At 41.6% G+C, this 19,003-nt stretch overlaps 1 protein-coding gene across 2 annotated transcripts in view; it reads left to right on the forward strand.

Moving 5' to 3' along the window:
* The window catches only part of grb2b (growth factor receptor-bound protein 2b), a 46,144-nt gene extending 28,527 nt beyond the window's left edge, over positions 1 to 17,617 (forward strand). Inside the window, exons 3-6 of one of the 2 annotated variants that reach the window (XM_080723587.1) lie at positions 6,563 to 6,660; positions 12,302 to 12,424; positions 13,498 to 13,666; positions 14,985 to 17,617. In XM_080723587.1, the coding sequence (XP_080579713.1) occupies positions 6,563 to 6,660; positions 12,302 to 12,424; positions 13,498 to 13,666; positions 14,985 to 15,170 (576 nt within the window). In that variant the 3' untranslated portion in view covers positions 15,171 to 17,617. The remainder of the gene's footprint in view (positions 1 to 6,562; positions 6,661 to 12,301; positions 12,425 to 13,497; positions 13,667 to 14,984) is intronic. The other variant, XM_080723588.1, reaches the window with a different exon arrangement.
* The last annotated feature ends 1,386 nt before the right edge of the window (positions 17,618 to 19,003 follow it).

The raw sequence follows: 19,003 nt of genomic DNA on the forward strand, positions 1-19,003 counted from the left end.
CAGCAACACTGTCTGCTCGTGTCTGCCAGCCCAGGGCATCACAATATGAGAGCTTTGTGTGAGTCAGCGCTGAGTGACTCGACTAGACACATTATTAAAAGAGCATAGGCGAGCACTCAGCTGAACAAGTTGGCCATAACTGACGTACATTGCCAATGTATCTGCAGTTGTCAGTTGTCTTGATAATCAGATTTAAGTCAAATTTCGAATTATTGGAGAAAAGATAATAGACAAGCTGACGTTAAGAACTGCACGCACAAAAATACAGAAAACCTTTGAGCCTGACAATGGCGCTCTTCTTTAGTGGCAATACTGTGTGCAGTGGCTAGCTAGCTGTATTGCTGCGCTCAGTCTGTGGAGAGGGGGTGAGCAGGTGTGTGCGCTCATAATGTTGGTGCAAAGAGAGGTCATTTAGAGCTCACAGTATTGGGCACACAGCCCAGGGGCAGAGCCTGTTGCCCTTTTGTTTTGTCTTTATCAGGCTTCGCACACACACACGCGCGCACGCACGCATGCACATCTCTCGCCTCTCCCATCTCTTGATGACAGTTTACAGTTCCTATGCACATACCATTACGCATGCTTCTATCTCTGTGATTGTGATCTGCCCACCTATATTTTTCTCCAACTTGCACATTTATGCACTCCCCCAGACAAAAGCCTCCAGAGTCTCTTTGAGACACGCACAGCAACAGGGCCCTCCCTCCTAACCTCTCCCCTCCTCCTCCACAGGCTGCGGTAGTCCTCTGACAGCTGCCACGCTGCAAGCTCACTGGAGCACATGGGCTGCTAGCACAGTCTGTGGGTTGGGTTGAGCTGAAGTGAGGAGAAGTGATAGGCTACACACACACACACACACAGACACAATGTTTCTGTTTGCCATGTTGGCACTGACTCTGGCAAAAAAAAGAAAAGACAGAAAGGACTTAAAAATTCACAAATACACTGGTATATATAAAGGAAAAGAAAGGAAACTTGGCTTCGGTCCATTATATCTCCCCTTTAATTAATAATACCAATTTGTGTTGTGTTTTTATATCATTTTTATCGTTGATTCTTCACCTTTACAACGAGGTACAGTTTGTAAGCATCGGGCATTTGTGGAATGAGCAACACAGCCAAACCTGTGGGTAGCCCCCGTTTGGTACACTGTTGCTTCTACAGTGTATTTCTACTGCACAGTTGTGTGTAAAACATGAGTGGGTCATGGAACAATATAAAGGGGGGGGGGGGGGGGCACCAGCCTATTGTGCATACACTCATTGATTTTATGGGTGCATATTGAAAGGCGGATACGTTCCATGTGCACTGAATTAGATTTGACCTTGACCACCTAAAACATAGTATTAGTTAGGGATAGGGATCCTGGATCAAACACTGGCTATATTTTGGGGCGCAATGGATTGGGGGCGGGAAAGAGAGGGTTGGTGACGTACGTGTTAAGGGATTCAGTGGAAGGGAGGGAAACTGTGCTGTGACTGCTGTCTGTTGATTTTCAGTTCTGTTCTTTTGGCATAAACCCAGTGTTGTTGTACCTCCGGGGAAGGACTCATCCAGCAGTAGATGTTCTTGCGCTTTTTGCGGATGAGGAGCTGATGAAATACACAGAATTGTACTTATCTTACTTAGCACTTTGCTCCTCTGAATAACATTGACTCACCATCTTCTACTGTACTATGTTGGGGAGGATGAGATTTACTACCAGCCCTGGCTTAAGCTGAAGCTGTTTGAAAATTCAATGAGACAACAGTTAAGTCTGTGAGTCACGGATTAGGTCCATGTATCTTATAGCAGCTTGACATTTTCTCGCAGCCTGTTCTGTGGTGCTTATAATCCAGGTCCAGATTCTGTGATGTACTGAACACATGTTTGGCAAGATATGATCTATCAATTCAATGTATATGCAGTATTTGACACTGCTTTGTCTTACAGACAGTTCATGGTTGTTTTGCAGTGGAAATAAAAAAAAGATATACCAAATTAGTTTTGCAACACTTGAAACATAACCTGTCCAGGGGAGCTATAGCTTTTTGTCTCCACCAGCCAAAGGCATGGGGAGACTATATTTTCGTCCCTGTCTGTCAGTCTGTCTGTCTGTCCGTGCGTGCGTCCGTCCATCCGTGCGTCTGTTATAGGGATGTTAATCGACGCATTATTGGCGAATCGACGCGTCGCGGCCGAAAATCGACGCGTCGATCGACTTTTTTCCCTTTTTTTTCGCTAAGCAGCAGCTGAGAGGAGAGCACAACGGCGCATTACTTTAAGCAACACAACGTATGCAGCTGCACCCATCAGAACTTGCATCAAAGCCCTAATAATAATTATAATAAATAATTGCTCTTCCTTGCGTTAGCATGGAGTCTGTTCTTTAGAGACTAGAAGCGGAGTTACAAAGTCCATGGAACGTAGTGGGGGCGCTCAGGCTAGCGCACCCCAGGCTAGTGTATCAAACCGACCGCGTCCACGGGTGTGTCGCATTAACGTGTATTTTGTGATCATCGCACACGACGGCGACGCTGCCATTACCAAGCAAGCTTTCGTGTCAAGCAATGAAGCATGCATGCAGAGGCAGGAGGTAAACAAAAGCATCCAGTCCATAGAGTTGATACAGTCAGGCAAGTCAGCGCGCACTGCTATGACGCGCGCATCAGCCCGGTCCAGCAGTGTTTCTCAACCAGTAGTCCGCGGACCTGACTAGCGCCGCATGCATGCGAATGCACAACACAGGCATGCACTCGTCTCCGACACAGACACACACACACACACACACACACACACACACGGTCCTCTCACATATGGAAAACATTAACGCTTATAACGTTTTTGAACGATTAAAACCTTTTTTGGGGGGAAAACTTTTGAAAAATAAAAAAATATATATATTTTTCGATTTTTCGACTCGTACTTTTTGAGTCGCGGTGGGCGTGAGTCGATCGGCGCGTCGATTTTCGATTTTTTTTCACATCCCTAGTCTGTTACCAGCTATTCTCCGGTGCCGTTGGCCCGGTCTCGGCCAAACTGTGTACTGGGGGTCCTTGAAATTAAAATGGTTGAGAATTCCTGCTAGAGCGGTAAAACATCTTCTCTTATGGGGGGTCACTGGCTCATCTTTTCAAATGGGAGTCCATGGGCTAATAAGTGGGGTCCTTGACCTGAAAAGGTTTGAGAACCACTGGTGTAGATTTAAGGTTAATGTTGACAATGTTAATAATAATGTTACTGTTAATGTTGTTTAACGGCCCAGGCCCTTAGGTAGCCTACAAGTATTTTTAGCAGTGGGAGCATACTTTTTTACTGGATGGTAGATAATGTTGAGCCAGGAATAAATTGGCATCTGTAATTTTTTTGTATGATCTCATCTGGGATTTAATGTGAATTTCTTGCTCAAAAACTGAGCATATAGATTTGTTACTATCAAAACCTCCACCGGCTGTCAGTCAGATTTGTAACTATCAAAACCTCCACCGGCTGTCAGTCAGTCTGTCAGTCTAACTGTCAGTCTGTCCGTCACAGGTCACACTTTTGCCCCACTCATATCCCCGCCACCGTTGCCCCTATCCATGCCAAACTTTGCACACACACTCCTTGGCTGCCAAACCACAACCTCCACTCATTTCTCACATGGCCCTCTTCTAGCACCACCATGAGTCCCATTCTTGCAAAACACATTTTTGGACACTGCTCCTACAGATGTTGCCCTAATATCACAAAGAGGTACACAGTGTCTCTAAAGTCATGTCATCAACATGGATCTGTCCCATTTCCCATATTCCCTCCTGATTGGCTACCATTGCCTTTTAAAGTTTGTGTATGCAACCTGACGGTCGCTTATCTCCCGATTAGGGAGTCTTACTGGTACTGATTGACTCAAGTGTAGTATAACACTCTGCAAAATGTGTTTGGTACCAATGCAATCTGTGTTTAACTGAGTTAGAATCGCGCAAAGATACCCGACCCGATGTTTTGTCACCTTTTTCACCTCTGGGCTGTTTGCATGCATGAATTTAAGACTTTGTTGTGGTTGACATGTAGTGTGATCATGTGTGAGAGGTCGTTGGCGGTTGTCACTGAGCTTCCCAAGGTCGTGTAGATCTACAGATGTGGTCGTCCACAATACAATGCGTTTGTAGCTTCGCTAAGTGTTTGCCTATTTTCACCAAGTGTTAGCCTATTTTTGTCAAATGTTCCATGATCCATGTGTCCAATGGGTCTCACAGACTGATTCGGATCACATTTTTATCATTGCACATGGGGAAGTGACACACATCGCCCACTCAGAATAACTTTTGTTCTACATCATGAAATGGAAAAAAAGTTAAATTAATGGTATATAACCTAGGCCTATTCTTCTATGAATACGTTATTTGGCGCCTATCTGTGGGCTCCCTCACCTGAGGGTCGGGGTGCGTGAGATTCAGGTTAGACCTCAGTCAGAACCCTTCAGTCTGTCGGTGAGCGTATTACAGATAATGGGCACACCCACTTAGTGTTTTGTCCTCTCCTCTCTTAACATTTCACACACACACACACACACACACACACACACACACACACACACACACACACACACACACACACTCTCTCTCACCTCATCTCTCTCCTCCATCCCCCTCTCACGCTGTTCACTTCACAACAAGCGTACAGCAGGAGGAAGGATGTCGCACACACCATTTCCTCCATTACTCTTTATGTCCATTTTTTTTAGAAGAGAAAAAAAGTGGGTTTGGCCTTTTTGGTTTTTCTTTTTCATGTGTGGAGAAGTTGATTTTGCAGTCATTGTGGTATCGTATGACCAATGGTTAATGTGTAGAGTCATGTAGCTGCGTCACAATACCACTTCAGCAATACCAGTGAAATGACATAGGAAGGAACTAACCAATAGGCAGACAGTGCGTCAGTGATCATTTTCTATTGAGGTTTGTCTCATTATCTCACTCTCCTTCATCAAAGTGATAAAAGCAGGCAACAGCCCATAAATGATGGCTGGTGTCATCTAAACAGTTGGGGAGGGGATTTAAACAATCACTATGGTTATGTTCATTTTGTACTTGACGGTGGAATACACAGCGCCTCTGTGAATTAAAAGCATCTGCTAAATGCCTAAATTGTAACGACTACAATATTAACAGGTTGATTTCGACATGCCAAAAGACACAAACTTACTACGACATTAAAGTCACAAGTACGCAAATTGCAATGCCTGGGCCAGCTGTCAGAAATGTGACTCCCTCACTCCGGGTAAACTAATTCAATGCTGTGTTCTGATGCACTGGTGGAGCTAATAAACCCAAATAAATGTATTTGAAACTACAGCCTGCTATACTACATAGTGAAAGATGGACTATAAGAAACCACTGAAATGCTTAATAATTTTATATTATTTTCCAAGTGACACATTCCAGAATGCATGAAATTGATCTAGCGTAGCTTTAAGCGTTTGGTAGCGTTCTTCCAAACAGTATAAAGTCAGGCAGTATGTCTTGAGTTGACACACACACACGACACACCTGCAGATCATGTTTGCCTTGTCTCACACTACTGCCCTCAACTGCTGGCTATATCACCAAGGTTCGCACTGGTGGTAAATGAATTAACTCAACAGTCTCAAGAATATGGCCCCTCTCTATGGTGATTGGGTGAATGTCACATTGACACATAACATTGCATAGGTGGTGATTGAAATGCCCTCTTACTCCAAAGAGAGGGTTATTATATTTTCACTCCGAACTCTCACACTCTGAATGAAGAGTATGTGACAAAACATGTTCTATCAAATAGAAATAAGAATGGTGGCGGTAGTATTATAAATCTCCCCATCTGAAGGCCACGACAGCACACCACAGACTCAGTTTTTTCCCCTCAGCCGTCAGGCTGCTCACTGACTCTGGCTTCCCTTCTTCCCCTGCCCCCTAGTGACACCAGAATTATGTCTGTGCTGCACTACTGAACCATACTGCACTTTATATGTGTTTATTTTCTTGCTCAGTGTTGTTTTGTGTTTGTCGGTTTTATGTTATATGTGAAAAAAATGAACTGAATGCACACATGTAATATGCCAAAACAGATTTCTATGTGTATTACACAATGGCAAATAAAGGAATCTGATTCTGAATCTGAATGTTAATGTTTCTTATTTTTAAATATCTTTATTACTGTTATTCTGTATAATGAATTTAATAGATGTTGGATGTTTATCACTTGCCTTGTCAGTCTCTTGGTGTATGTGACGTAGATTTCCATTCCATCTTTCAAATATTACCTGACAGAGATCCAAGAAGTATCAACAAATCATCATTATTAAATGATTTGTAGCATGGAGCAAGTGCGTGGGTGTAGAAACTTACACTACATGATGTGTGCGTAATTACTCTCCTTCAACTCACTAATCAAAACTAGTTTGATATGTAATGTATCATTATTATCCCTTTACAACGCTGTGTATGATTCTCAGTATGTCGCCAACCTCATGTTATGTGTTGACCTGATGGATTGGCTTCGTCACACACTGCAACCTGTTTTCTACAACAGTGACTCATGTGTGACCTTTTCTTGTCTTTGCCAGGTATTAAATGAAGAGTGCGACCAGAACTGGTACAAGGCAGAGCTAAATGGCAAAGATGGCTTCATCCCCAAGAACTACATAGAGATGAAGGCTCATCCGTAAGTATAAAAGCGTGACATGTCATTTGCACAGACAGACACACATGCACAGGAATGTACACACATTTCACTTCAATAAAGCAATAAATATATATTTATTTTATGGGCCATAGTACATTTAATTAAAAAGTAGTGAACAATTATACCGTGAAATACCTTATGCTGTAGTATTTTGGTCGATGCCATATTGTACTGTGAATTATCTCGCTCTGATATCACTCACTGAAAATAGCAGATCTGCAAGCTCATGGTGTGCTGAGCTGCGACACGTTTTGAGACTGCAGGGTCAGGGTGGGTCAATACATGCTATTGGTTGGGAGCTTGTTGGTCAAGCTAGCCACGCCCCTCCTACGGCGTACAGTATTTTATCATCAATAATAAATACATGGGACCAGCATCATTTTTAAAAACTCATAATGGTGATTAAAAGAAGACTTGAAACTGGCGACTGCCTGGAAGCATAAAGTATTTATGACAATGTTTATTAAACTAGCGGAACCTATATTGAATCAACTTGCAAGGCAGATACTATGCCCTTGGTTTTGAGCTTATGGATCAACTATTTCCAGTGCAACCAAGTATACCTCAAACTTTAGACTTGACCAGCACGACTACTCTGGGTGGTGGTGGTGATAAATTACGCTATTCCTCTAAGGTACAAGCAATGAAAGATTCATTTGAAAAGAGGATGCATAAATAGCTGAGAGTCCTATTATCAAAATCTTAAGTGACTTGGTTGAAATAGGCTACAAAAAAAAAACTTTTTTTCCTAGTTTTTAAGTGTTGCTTTGGCCTAGCATCCTGCAGCTATACTGTGTAAAGTGCCCTAGAGAAAGTGTGGAGGACAGTACCTCCGGAGTGATCCTCTGTGCCAGTTCAGCTCTCTTCTAAATTAATGTTCTTGGGGCTTTTATGTTTGATTGAATATTGAACCCATTATGTCATGGTCGGGGTTCTACCACATGTTAATTGGGAGATGTAGGGGGTCTGTAACTGCCTGTCGAAGGGACTATTCTGTGACATAGTACACCCCTATACTGTAAGTGTAGGGTTAGGGTTATGGGATTTATTTCACAAGTATCTTGGACAGGTTATGGCCCAAGAGACTTGTTTTACCTTGATGTAGCCAGAGAAACATTTCAAACATAATATAATAGAGGGCGGACTGCCCCGTCCCCCAGCTATTAATTTGAATAATTTCAATGATTAAGTTGCTCGGTGATGTTTGAAGCATGCCGAAGACTGCTGGAAGTACCTCGATTGGTAAAGAAAAGTTATCTATTGGTATTTTTATTTATAGTTAGTTTGTACTAAAGATGGACAGGAAACAGGGGGAGAGAGATGGGGAGAGACATGCAGCAAAGACCGTCGAGTACATGACTCGAACCCGCGGTGCACTGTCAGGCTACTTATGAGCTTAGGTGCACAGACTTCTTGGCCAGCGGCCAGCGGTCTTGAATATCTGTGGATTATTGGTTGGTAATTTTTAGGGGTTCCACGGTTCAGTCAGCCCACTGTTCGGTTCGTATCTTGGTAATGAAAATGAAAAAATAAAGAATCCAAAATGTTCAGTTAATTTTAAAGTTGGGGTGCAATCATTTGTTTCCCCCCTGAAACATGATAATCAGTTATGATTATACTAGGAGGAAGATTTTCTCCAAAAAAGTGTACAGAAAATGTTAAAATTATTTTTGTATGTGGCCACACCCAAAAAAATAAAGAAATTCGGTTCATTCGGTATGGGCTGTTTGGTTCCGTACAGAGCCATTCGGTTCAGTATACCGGTTTGGTTCAGTATTGTGGCACCCCTAGTAATTTTTGACATTATCTGTAAGTGTTGCCTCTGGGTGAATGCATGTGAAGACGATGGTGACCTGAGCAGAGTGGCCTCTGTCTATCTTGTTGCTTGAGGTGTGTTAAACTTTTGATCTCCATTATAGCTTCCTCATCTAGGGATTAGGATACATTTTCCTACCTGTCATTCCTTCCAACCAGATCAAAGTGGGACGGAAAATGGTTTTGCCATTTGGCACGTTGGGACTGTACATGGACAGGAATTCACTTTCCCAAACAAGTTAAAGAATAGTTGCTCATTGTATTCTGCCATTAGACGGGAACGCTTGGATGGTGCAGATACTGTATTGTGTGAAAGGTTTGATAGCTGTTTTGGTGCCTCCTTTAGCCCACATCTACATCACACATCAGTAGTGCCTGTATTCCCTCATATTATGCATCATGCATTATGCATGTTGGGCTGCCAAGCCCCTCACATAAAACACATACACACACACACACACACACACACACACACACACACACACACACACACACACAGTACAAGCAACACTTAGATACACAGACATACATTTTATGTGGACATTTATGTGGGCGTAAAAGGGAATCTGTTTGTGTGGTTCTCCTGATATCACAGTGAAGTCAGAGTGTGAGCGCTGAGCACAGTGACGTCACAGTAATGTTTCAGGGGAACCACAGTGTCAGGCGTTATAGACAGAGATACGGACAAGCTGTGACTGTTCACATACTAAACTGTGTTATGATCCAGCATGGATCCTGCATTCACAACAATTCCCATTGCAAAGCCTCTTAATGCAGTGGTAGTAGTATGACAGCTAGCAAAAGCAGAAGGCAGATCACGATGCTATGGTATACTATACATTTATGTGCAACTGTTAGACAGTTTATTGTTTTGCGTGCAACTGAGTATAGCGCCAATGTGTCTCCAGTCTCCACGTGGGACTGTTGATTCCACTCCACGGCTCCCATTAATTGCCCCGCCATCACTTTATATCAATTGGAGAACTGTATCCGCTGCACAAATGCAATAGAAGCAAAGCATTACCATTCAGGTCGTGTTATAGATTATTTTCACTTTCGCACACAAAGTGTCCACTGTCGTTTTTGGAGCTCACTGGACTTTTAAATTATTAACAGGAGCTGAAGAGCTTTCGCTCTGTCTCCCATCAGCCCATTTGCCTCCCTTTTGTCCACATCCTATCAGCTCTGTTCACTTCCCTCTTGTCAGGGTTCTACAGTGTGAACACTTTAGCCATGAGCACTATTTGTGCCTAAAAATAAATGTCTGCTACTAAAAAGTAGCACATGTATCAACTAGGGACTCCAGGTAGGGAACAGTTTACCCCCTGAACACTAACTTTTATCAGTCCAGTGCTGTTTATTGTTGGGGAAGTGAATATGCTTCTTGGTTGGAAATAAAGGTCACTGTTAGAGCCGCTGTCTCAGAACTCCCCACAGGCACATTGCACTTTAGTATCACAATCCCTCTGCCCACACACATGCGCGCACACAAACCAGAATCGGAAGTGTACGAGCCAAATAGTGAAAAACCTTTGTTATTATTTTACCCAAACACGTTGGTCATTACCTGACCCTCGTTTGATTGCTTTAAAATATACGGCTGTGTGGAGATTGCCTGTCCTCCATGTGTTCCTCCAAGTTCTGCACTTTTTTCCCCCACACCATACATGTGTGTCCAGGGACCATTGGTAAAGATTTAGCCACTTGGCAAACTCTGGCACATACAATGATTACTGTTGATCAATGTGTACCGTCACTGTAAAAATGAATAAAGCTGAGTAAAGGTATGCGCTCTTCCATGATTTGTGTTGCGTTTCTTCTTCGGTATTATTATTTTGACAGGCACAGAACGTTTAATCTGAAATGTAATCTCCGCTATGCAAACAACCCAAGCTGATGTTATTCAAGGAGACAAAGAGTGAGAAGCCTTGCTTCTCTGCCCCTTATATTTCTAAATCAGACTATATCAGCTATATCCTCCATGTCCACTACAGGCCTGTCCTTGAGTGAAGGTTGGATACGTTACATCATCACTAATGGCTTTACACACTGAACTGTGTCAACTGTACGCTGTATGTGCCCAAAGACTTAAAATCACGGTTGGACATTTTTAACCTGAAAAACTAAGCCATCGTATGTAGGCTGGCTTAGTTTCTTCAGCACCCTTTGAGAGTAACTCTCAATAATCAGAATTTATAAAGTATTGTCATATTTGAATGTTTTTCTCACAATAGAATGTTGTCACATTAGAATGATAGAATTCTGTTAAAAGATGTGTCTGTGCAGTCATCAATTTACAATTTAGGCATCTAGCAGATGCTCTTGAATCCAGACAGAGCGACTTAAAATGGCAAGGTAATCCATCAATACATAAAATGCATAGAAATAGTAATCTAGTCATCCCTTTTTGAACCTTGATTTTAGGATTAAATTATTTTTACCCTACCTTAAGTCAAACTTAGAGGACAACTTTGTTTTTTTTACAACAAGGGTTCATATTTGAGATTGTAATTAGAGAAAAGAAAAGATGAGTGTTAAAATGTTTTCATTTACTGCTTTCTATCGTTTTAGCGAGTTTGATTTCAGTTGTTGGGGGCATGCGTACAAGTGGCTAAATATGTCTTTTTAGACACAATAAGCCCATTCCCAACATGCACCTCAATCTTTCATGGTTAGGTCTGACTTATGGGGGATAGTACTGTTACTGTAAATAGTAATAAAGAATTTGTCGGCTCATTGTGTCTAAAAAAGCATATTTAGCCACTTGAAGACATGCCCACAACCACTGAAATCAAACTTGCTAAAATGGATAAAAGGAAAGAAAGAAGTAAATGAAAACATTTTAACCCTCATCTTTTCTTTTCTCTAATTACAATCTAAAATATGAACCTTTGTTGTAAAAAAACGTAGTTGTCCTTTAAGTTGAATATTTATTGTGTAATACATTTAAAAAGCATTGGAGTATTACTAACTAGGCAAATTGGCAATCATACAATGGTTCATTCAGTTCAGTTATATTTCCAGAATGTTCCTCTTTATATAAAACATTTTTATATTGTCTGCCTCTCATTATTGTCAAGGAAGAATTTACCTTATATCGCTGCCTTGCTTTCGTTATGCTCAGGGCAAAAAAAAATCACCGCATGACACCATGTTTCACACGTGCGGGGGGAGGTTACCGTTGCAAAAGAAAATATCACTTACGGTTTCAGATTTTCCTTACGTCAAATTAAACGACAGCTTTTAATCTACAGTATGCATAAGGATTAAAGGACGTTATACAACGATTACAAGAACGTTCACTATCTGCAGCCATGGAGTACTTTGATGGAATGGAAATAACTTTTATCACACTGCTGTTAAACAGCAATGTAGTCGCCTTAGCATACAGGAGTGGAAAGGACAACAACAACGTCATGTAGATGAATCATTATGCTCATTCATTAATCTGCGGTGTTGCCCGCCAAATAAAAACACAGACACAGATCTGCACTACACGCTCGTGTATTGGCTGTCTTTGTCATTTGTTGCATTGTTGTAAACACTGGGTCAGACCTTATAAAGCGGGCTCGCTGCCGTTGCACATTGATTATAAAAATAAAAATCACAGCCTCTGCGATTCACTAATTGCGTGATTTCGATTTAAAAACTATTAATCGTTCAGCCTTCATCTAATGTACCTCTTATTGAAAGGTTAAACGCCTTGAGATGTCGCCTCTCATTTTCGAGGGGATCCTTATATTGCCAGTGACATGATCCACCTCAACGTGTTAAAGCTGAAGAGTGTGTTTACCTTCTATACTAGGTGGTTCCTCGGGAAGATTCCCCGGGCCAAGGCAGAGGAGATGCTGAACAAACAGAGGCACGACGGGGCCTTCCTCATCCGTGAGAGCGAGAGCGCACCGGGGGACTTCTCCCTTTCTGTTAAGTAAGTAGCAGCTGCTTATACGTGACAGTGTCATGTGTTACGTACCACTTCTCTTTAGAAATATAATCAGAATCATCATTACCTCAACGATGTGCATATACTGTATACTGTGCACATCATATTACACAATATGCATACGTATTACGTATACATCATTACCTCAACTAATGTGAATACGGTACATTATGATTACCTCAATTTACATACAGTATGTACATAATTACCTCAACAATGTGCTTACTTAACCTTAGTATTATTGCCTAAAGATACATTCCCCCCCCCCCCCCCCCCCCCCCCCCCCCCCCCCATATCCCTCAGTTTCATAGATGGATAGATACTGTAGTTAGAATACTTTATTGACATCTATTCAAAAGTATTATATAACCTTTAAAAGCATCAACATGGATATGTCACAAATCCATTGCGGTTCAATCCTACTACTATTTACTTCATTATTGTTTAATTTCCAGTGCTGCCCTCTGGTGACTGAGGTTCATCATCACCTGCCACTGATACCCCAGGCTGTTCTGCAGTCCAATTCCCATCTTTCAAAAGTGCTTCCCTTTTATGCAACGCCTAGTTGACGCATACAAAGCTCATTTAGTCTTATCTGCATCTGTCTGTCTGCAGTCCCCATAAAGACTCAGCATATCAAGCCACTGTAGTCTATATGTAAAGTTGGTGGCAAGATAAGCGGTCATAATATTTGTCTGAACTGTTCTTGTTATGATCGGCTCGACTTAGTAATAAACATGTGCGTCTGTCACAGCGGGCATGACTCATTCATTTGATTAAACGTCTTTGCAGTCTGACAGACACACACACACACACACACACACACACACACACAAATCATTTGTTTGAAAAGCATGGATTGGATGCCGTCCCAGCTTTCCCACTGCCTTCATATAAACCTATGACCTGGGTTGGTACTTCCACGGCAACTTGCCAAGCGAGAATTGAGGAGGTTAACTCTTGCACTGTGCACTGGTGGTATAGAGGTGTCTTTCTCTCCATCTCTACAAGTGCTGGAGTCACGTCCCTCACCTCCTCTCTCTCTTTGTCTTCGTCAGGTTTGGCAACGATGTGCAGCATTTCAAGGTTTTGCGTGACGGGGCTGGGAAGTACTTCCTGTGGGTGGTAAAGTTCAACTCGCTCAACGAGCTGGTGGACTACCACCGCTCTACCTCTGTGTCGCGCAACCAGCAGATCTTCCTGCGCGATATAGAGCAGGTCACAGAGGTAAGTACTAAGTAGAGTTGATTTCGTGGCCTAAAACTATGACGAAAAATGTTCTTCGACTACCCTTTTTCACAGGCAAACGAAATAAAATAAAAAGCTTTTCACAATTTTGTCAACAAATAAAAACTAGGGACTAGTGGAGAAGAGATTCAGTAGAACTAAGACACTAGTCATTTTATGTTTGGTTGCGTTCGGGTGTTGCACTCTGGAAATAGCCGATCTAGTTTATCGGCTATTTTCAGCAAGCAACCAAGTGTAAAGTCACCATCAAGACCCACCAAAATAACATTTTAGTCCACAAAATCAACTGTAGATTTAGTCACTAAAATCTTATGCTATTTAATTGACAAAAACTTGCAGACGACTAAAATATGACTAAAACTAAATCTAATGATCCTTGTGTTTTTTTATACAAATTATTGTTGTCTGCGCTCTGTCATCATTATTCAGATTCCCGCCACAAATTTGTAATGCATGCCAGTTAGTAGAATTTTGGCTTGTTTAGGTAACAAACTCTGTACTTGGGTAAACCTGTGCCAAACTTAGCAAAACTCAAATGGGGAGGGAATGGAATATCTACTGTCTAATATAGGCTTCATTTACGTTCTGGATCCCAGTTAATATCACAGTGGTTAACAGGATAGACCTGTCTTTTATTAATGTGTAGAAGTAAACCAGCAATGTTGCTCTTTAATGACAATGCATTGCTCAGCTCTCTCCCTCTCATTTATAGCACACTGTTGAGCAAACAAATATACACAAACCTTTAGTTAAACTATGACAAATAAAGAGGCCTGTCTTCTACCTTTTTTAATTATCCAAAAACAGGATACACCTATACATTTAATGGTGTCACCATGGCCACATACAGAGGGAAAAAATAATAGCATGTGGCTCTTGAGATCCATTTTTGGATTTCTTTCTTTTTTTTCTCTTTTTTTTCTTCGATAAGTTAAACTTCTGACCTGGATAATTAATCCGTGGATGATAAGTGGACAATCTGTTGACATTTGGTTTAATGGTTAAAATTGAATTGGTCAATTGCCACTCTGTAGTGTCTTAATCTCCTGGATGGTAGCAGGAGTCAATCAGCCACCCAAATTAATGAATCATTTATCTCGTCTGTATGGCTGACTTTCTACACATGAAAATGTTCAAAAGGAGCAGATCTACAAGCTTACAATGCGTTGTGACCTTATAGATTGGCTATTTTCTCTGTTCTTCATACAACAGTATATATAGGGCTCAGTGGATAGAATTGAGGTTTTACCACCTCTGTAATAAATCATTTCTCTCTCCCCCATTCCTTTCCTTTCAGCATCCCAAATATGTGCAGGCACTCTTCGACTTTGACCCCCAGGAAGACGGAGAACTGGGCTTCCGGCGCGGAGACCTCATCCAGGTGCTGGACAACTCTGACCCCAACTGGTGGAAAGGAGGGTGCCACGGCCAGACGGGCATGTTCCCCCGCAACTATGTCACACCTGTCAACCGGAACATGTAAAACAAAACAAAACAAACAAAAAAACAGTCTTGACCTTGTTAAATGGCAGCAAACAGCAACCATCACCGCCGCCATCACCCCCATCATCACCATCATCATCATCATCCGCGTACCCTGACCGCTATCTACCCCCACGCAAGCCAACCCCTCACTGGGCGAACCACCGCCACCATCCCAACCAACCCTCAGCCTCCCGTTTGCCACCCCGAGATAACAGGAGCAGACAGGAAGAAGACACACAAAAAGAGAGAGAGGAGAAAAAAGAGGAGTAGTGTTATCGGAGGTGTCATCGTGTTTTTCTTCTCCTCGTACCGAGAAGGTTCACCTCCGAAGTGTGAATGCCTCCGCCGGTCAGGAGCAAACTGAAAAACAACAAGACATATAACAGTGAAACTTAACCACTTAAGCCCTATTTTCTTTTTTTCCTCTTTTGAAAACTTTCGAACAAATTTCGAAAATAGCCGATCTACAAGCTCACAACATGACACGTTGTGAGCTTGAAAATCGTCTATATATATTTATATATATGAAAGTTTATGAAAGCTTGGGATTTTTTTTTCATCTATGACATGACCAAAATAGGGACGCCAGGGTTAAAGTGGTTAAAAACCTAGCACATCGATCCGTGAAGATGACCCCCTCCCCCCCAACAGCTGCTTCTTTTCCTCCTCCTTTAACTTCTTAACATTCTACCTTTTTTCTCTTTTTTGTTTATTTTTTTCCTGACGCATGTTTTTAAATCACTGTTAAATGAAATACATACCGATAAACTCCTAAACTGTTTTAAAAAAGAAAAAAAAGGACAAAATATATATATGAAAAGATGAATGAATCTTAAGAAAAAAGAAAAACTTTGGGAAAAAAAAAAGATGCCATCTTACAGACAAGTTTCCATGTCCAAGTTCGTTGGCACGTGAGCATTGTACATCAGCCCCTGGGCTGTATAAATAATTCAACTATAGAGAGAATCCATTTTTTAAGAATATATATTATATATTTGTATGTGTTTGTCTGTTTTAGCTCATCACAAATTGTATTTTTTTTTTCTTTTTTTTTTTCATTTGTAAATTATGTTGAGTTTTCTTTTTTTGCTAGTAGCTCTAGAATGTGCTGAATTGTCAGTATCATTTCGTTTGGTTTTGTTATTTCTGGGTTTATCTGAGTGCCCTCAGATAATACAGCATGATATCTAAGGCATCATGAATTCCATTCTTTTTTCTTTTTACTTATTTCTCATCTGCAATGCGAGGAGATTCAAGTTCATTCTCCAAAAAAAATAAACAACAATCTTGTCAGGAAGCTAACGTTGACCGGTAAGAAAAGCCATGTAGGCTGCAAGAGCTGTGATATTACGAATACCCTGTCAAACCCTGTTTTTCTTTCATTTCTTTTATTTTTGGTTCAAGCCAATGTATTTATTACGGCCATTTTACTCTTGGGCAGTGAATGTAGCCGAGTCCACACAGACTGTCGACATGAGGGAAGCAAGGTCGGAGAACTGAACTGAACGGCACAAGCGCAAGGGATTTAAGCCACAGTTATACTTGGCAGATAAATAGCTGATCTACAAGCTCACTATGCCTTGCACGAGATTTGTTGTAAGCTTGTAGATCTGCTATTCTGGGCGTGACGCCTGCGCGCAAACAAGTGTAAATCAGTTATTACCAACACATGCTGAATCAGTAAATTGTGTCAATATTCATTCATGAAATGAGAGATACATGAGACTTAATGCAAGGTTATTAACATGCATCTGCCAAGCCTACAGTACTACATGCACGCATACATAAAAGCACTCTTCCCCCCTTGTTATACCTGCACATAGCAAGAGGCTGAGTTTGGATAATCACATTATGTAATTGCCAGTGCAGTTCTCAGATTTAACAGTTAATTTCTTTTTTTTTTTTTTTTTGAGAGAGAGAGAGAGATTGTCTTTTATGCTAAATGTTGAGAGATCAGCTTAAAACAATGTAAATGTTTTTTGTTTTTTTGTCCAATGTGGCGTGTGGTCAAGCACTTTTTATGTTCAGATTAGTTTTTTTGTTTTTTTTGTTGTATTTTTCTTTTTCTGGTCCGGTGTGTCTTTGTTTACTGTGTTTTCTGGTTATTGTTTTTTTGTTCTCTGGATAGTGCCTTTCTCTCTGATGTTTCAGTGTCTCCGACCTGCTGCTTTGAGCCCCGCCCCACTCGTCTCCCCCTGCCCTCCTTCGTGGGGGGCCGTCAGTCCTGCAGTGAGAAACTGTGTACATAATCCAACCGACCCATCAAACCCTCTGCCTCCCCCTGCCACCACATCAACCTTTCTTCGCCTTTGCCCTTACCAACATGGAACTCTTATTTAATGTCTCTCGCCTTTCTCTTTACCTAATGATTTTTTTGTTTTTGCTCTTTTTTTATAATTTGCATTTGTTTTGTTTTTTGTTTTCAATTAATTAAATGCAATTACTATAAAATGATAAAATCATTCAGTGTGGTTTATTTGTCTATGTATAGTTTTTTTTCAGGTTCACTACTAATCAGTTATGTCCTGTGTAAGTATACTCTTTTATTGCAACCAAACAAGTAGCTTCGGTAAACCGTTGCAAGAGTGCGGTCCTGCCAAGATCAACTCGGGACTCCTGAATCGCTGCCTTCCACACTCTACTATCATAACATCAGTGTCTTGAGGTCTACAGTGTTTGCTAAGCTGTGGTGCTGCATTGCATCTATGTAGGTGGTGCGCTTCTTGCCTTTCCTGGCTTTGCCCTGGTTTGGCTCCCATTGTGTTTGCTTGCCACTACTGTAGTTCCGGGTGCCTGACACAGTGCGAAAGCCTCATCGTTCTCTTGCATGTGACTGATTGTAGGTCCCTCTAGTGTAGAGGACCACATTTCTGATGCGGTCTATCCATGTGACACCTAGTGCCATTCGTAGCATTCTTGTGTAGACTCCATCCAGGGCCATTTCCCGTTGTGCTATGAGGGTCCATGTCTCTCAGTAGTACTGAGTCAACTGTAGCTACGAAGGCTGCCTCATGAGGTCTTCTCCCAGCAGTCTTACGAATTCATTTAAACATTTAGTTGCAATGTGTCTAAAAACATTTTTTATAACCGCTGCTTAAACATTCCATTCTCATGGCAACTTATGTTCACACTAGCCATGAGAGTTGCAGCATTCGCTACATCACCTCTGCGAGAGGGGAACTGAATGGTATTACAGTACATGATGGGACAGTGCTGCGAGGCATTTGGGCGCTGAAGACCATACGTTAAATAGTACAGTCTACAGGCCTTCCTCACTGACGCACTTTGTCAGGACTGGCGTAGCAAATATGTTGATGAGTCACTCTAGGGTTTCACAAACACTAATTTGGCATGTCGGGTCTCATTAGAAGATGAAACGCATACAGTCACTCGAGGTGCTGTCAGTTGGCAAGCTTCATTCTAAAGGAGTGATGAAGAGGAAGCTGATGGCTTTAGGTCTTTAAGCAAACCCCTGGGTTCTCTGCACACAGTTTGCTACCACTGCTGCCCAGTGAGAGTTAAAGGATTGCATTACCCACGGTCTAGTACACTGTCTGCTCCAGTTCTGTCCTTCTATGTAGCACTTAATATGCACGTCCATCCAATCTGGCTCTTGTCTGCCTGTGTTTTTGTCACAGGCTACCTTAAGGACATGGAGTCAACCAGTACTCCCTCTCTGTCTTGTTCCTGGTCTTGTCCTTGACTGATGCTTGTCATCTTTCGTGACACCATGTAACACTATTAAGATGTATGCCCATGGCCTCTGGTAACCAGTTGTAAAGGAAAAGTTTAATGTAAAATATACAGGTATTCATATACAGTATGAATATG

The sequence above is a fragment of the Nannobrachium achirus genome (genome assembly GCF_963921795.1).
Source record: "Nannobrachium achirus genome assembly, chromosome: 4".
NCBI lineage: Eukaryota > Metazoa > Chordata > Actinopteri > Myctophiformes > Myctophidae > Nannobrachium > Nannobrachium achirus.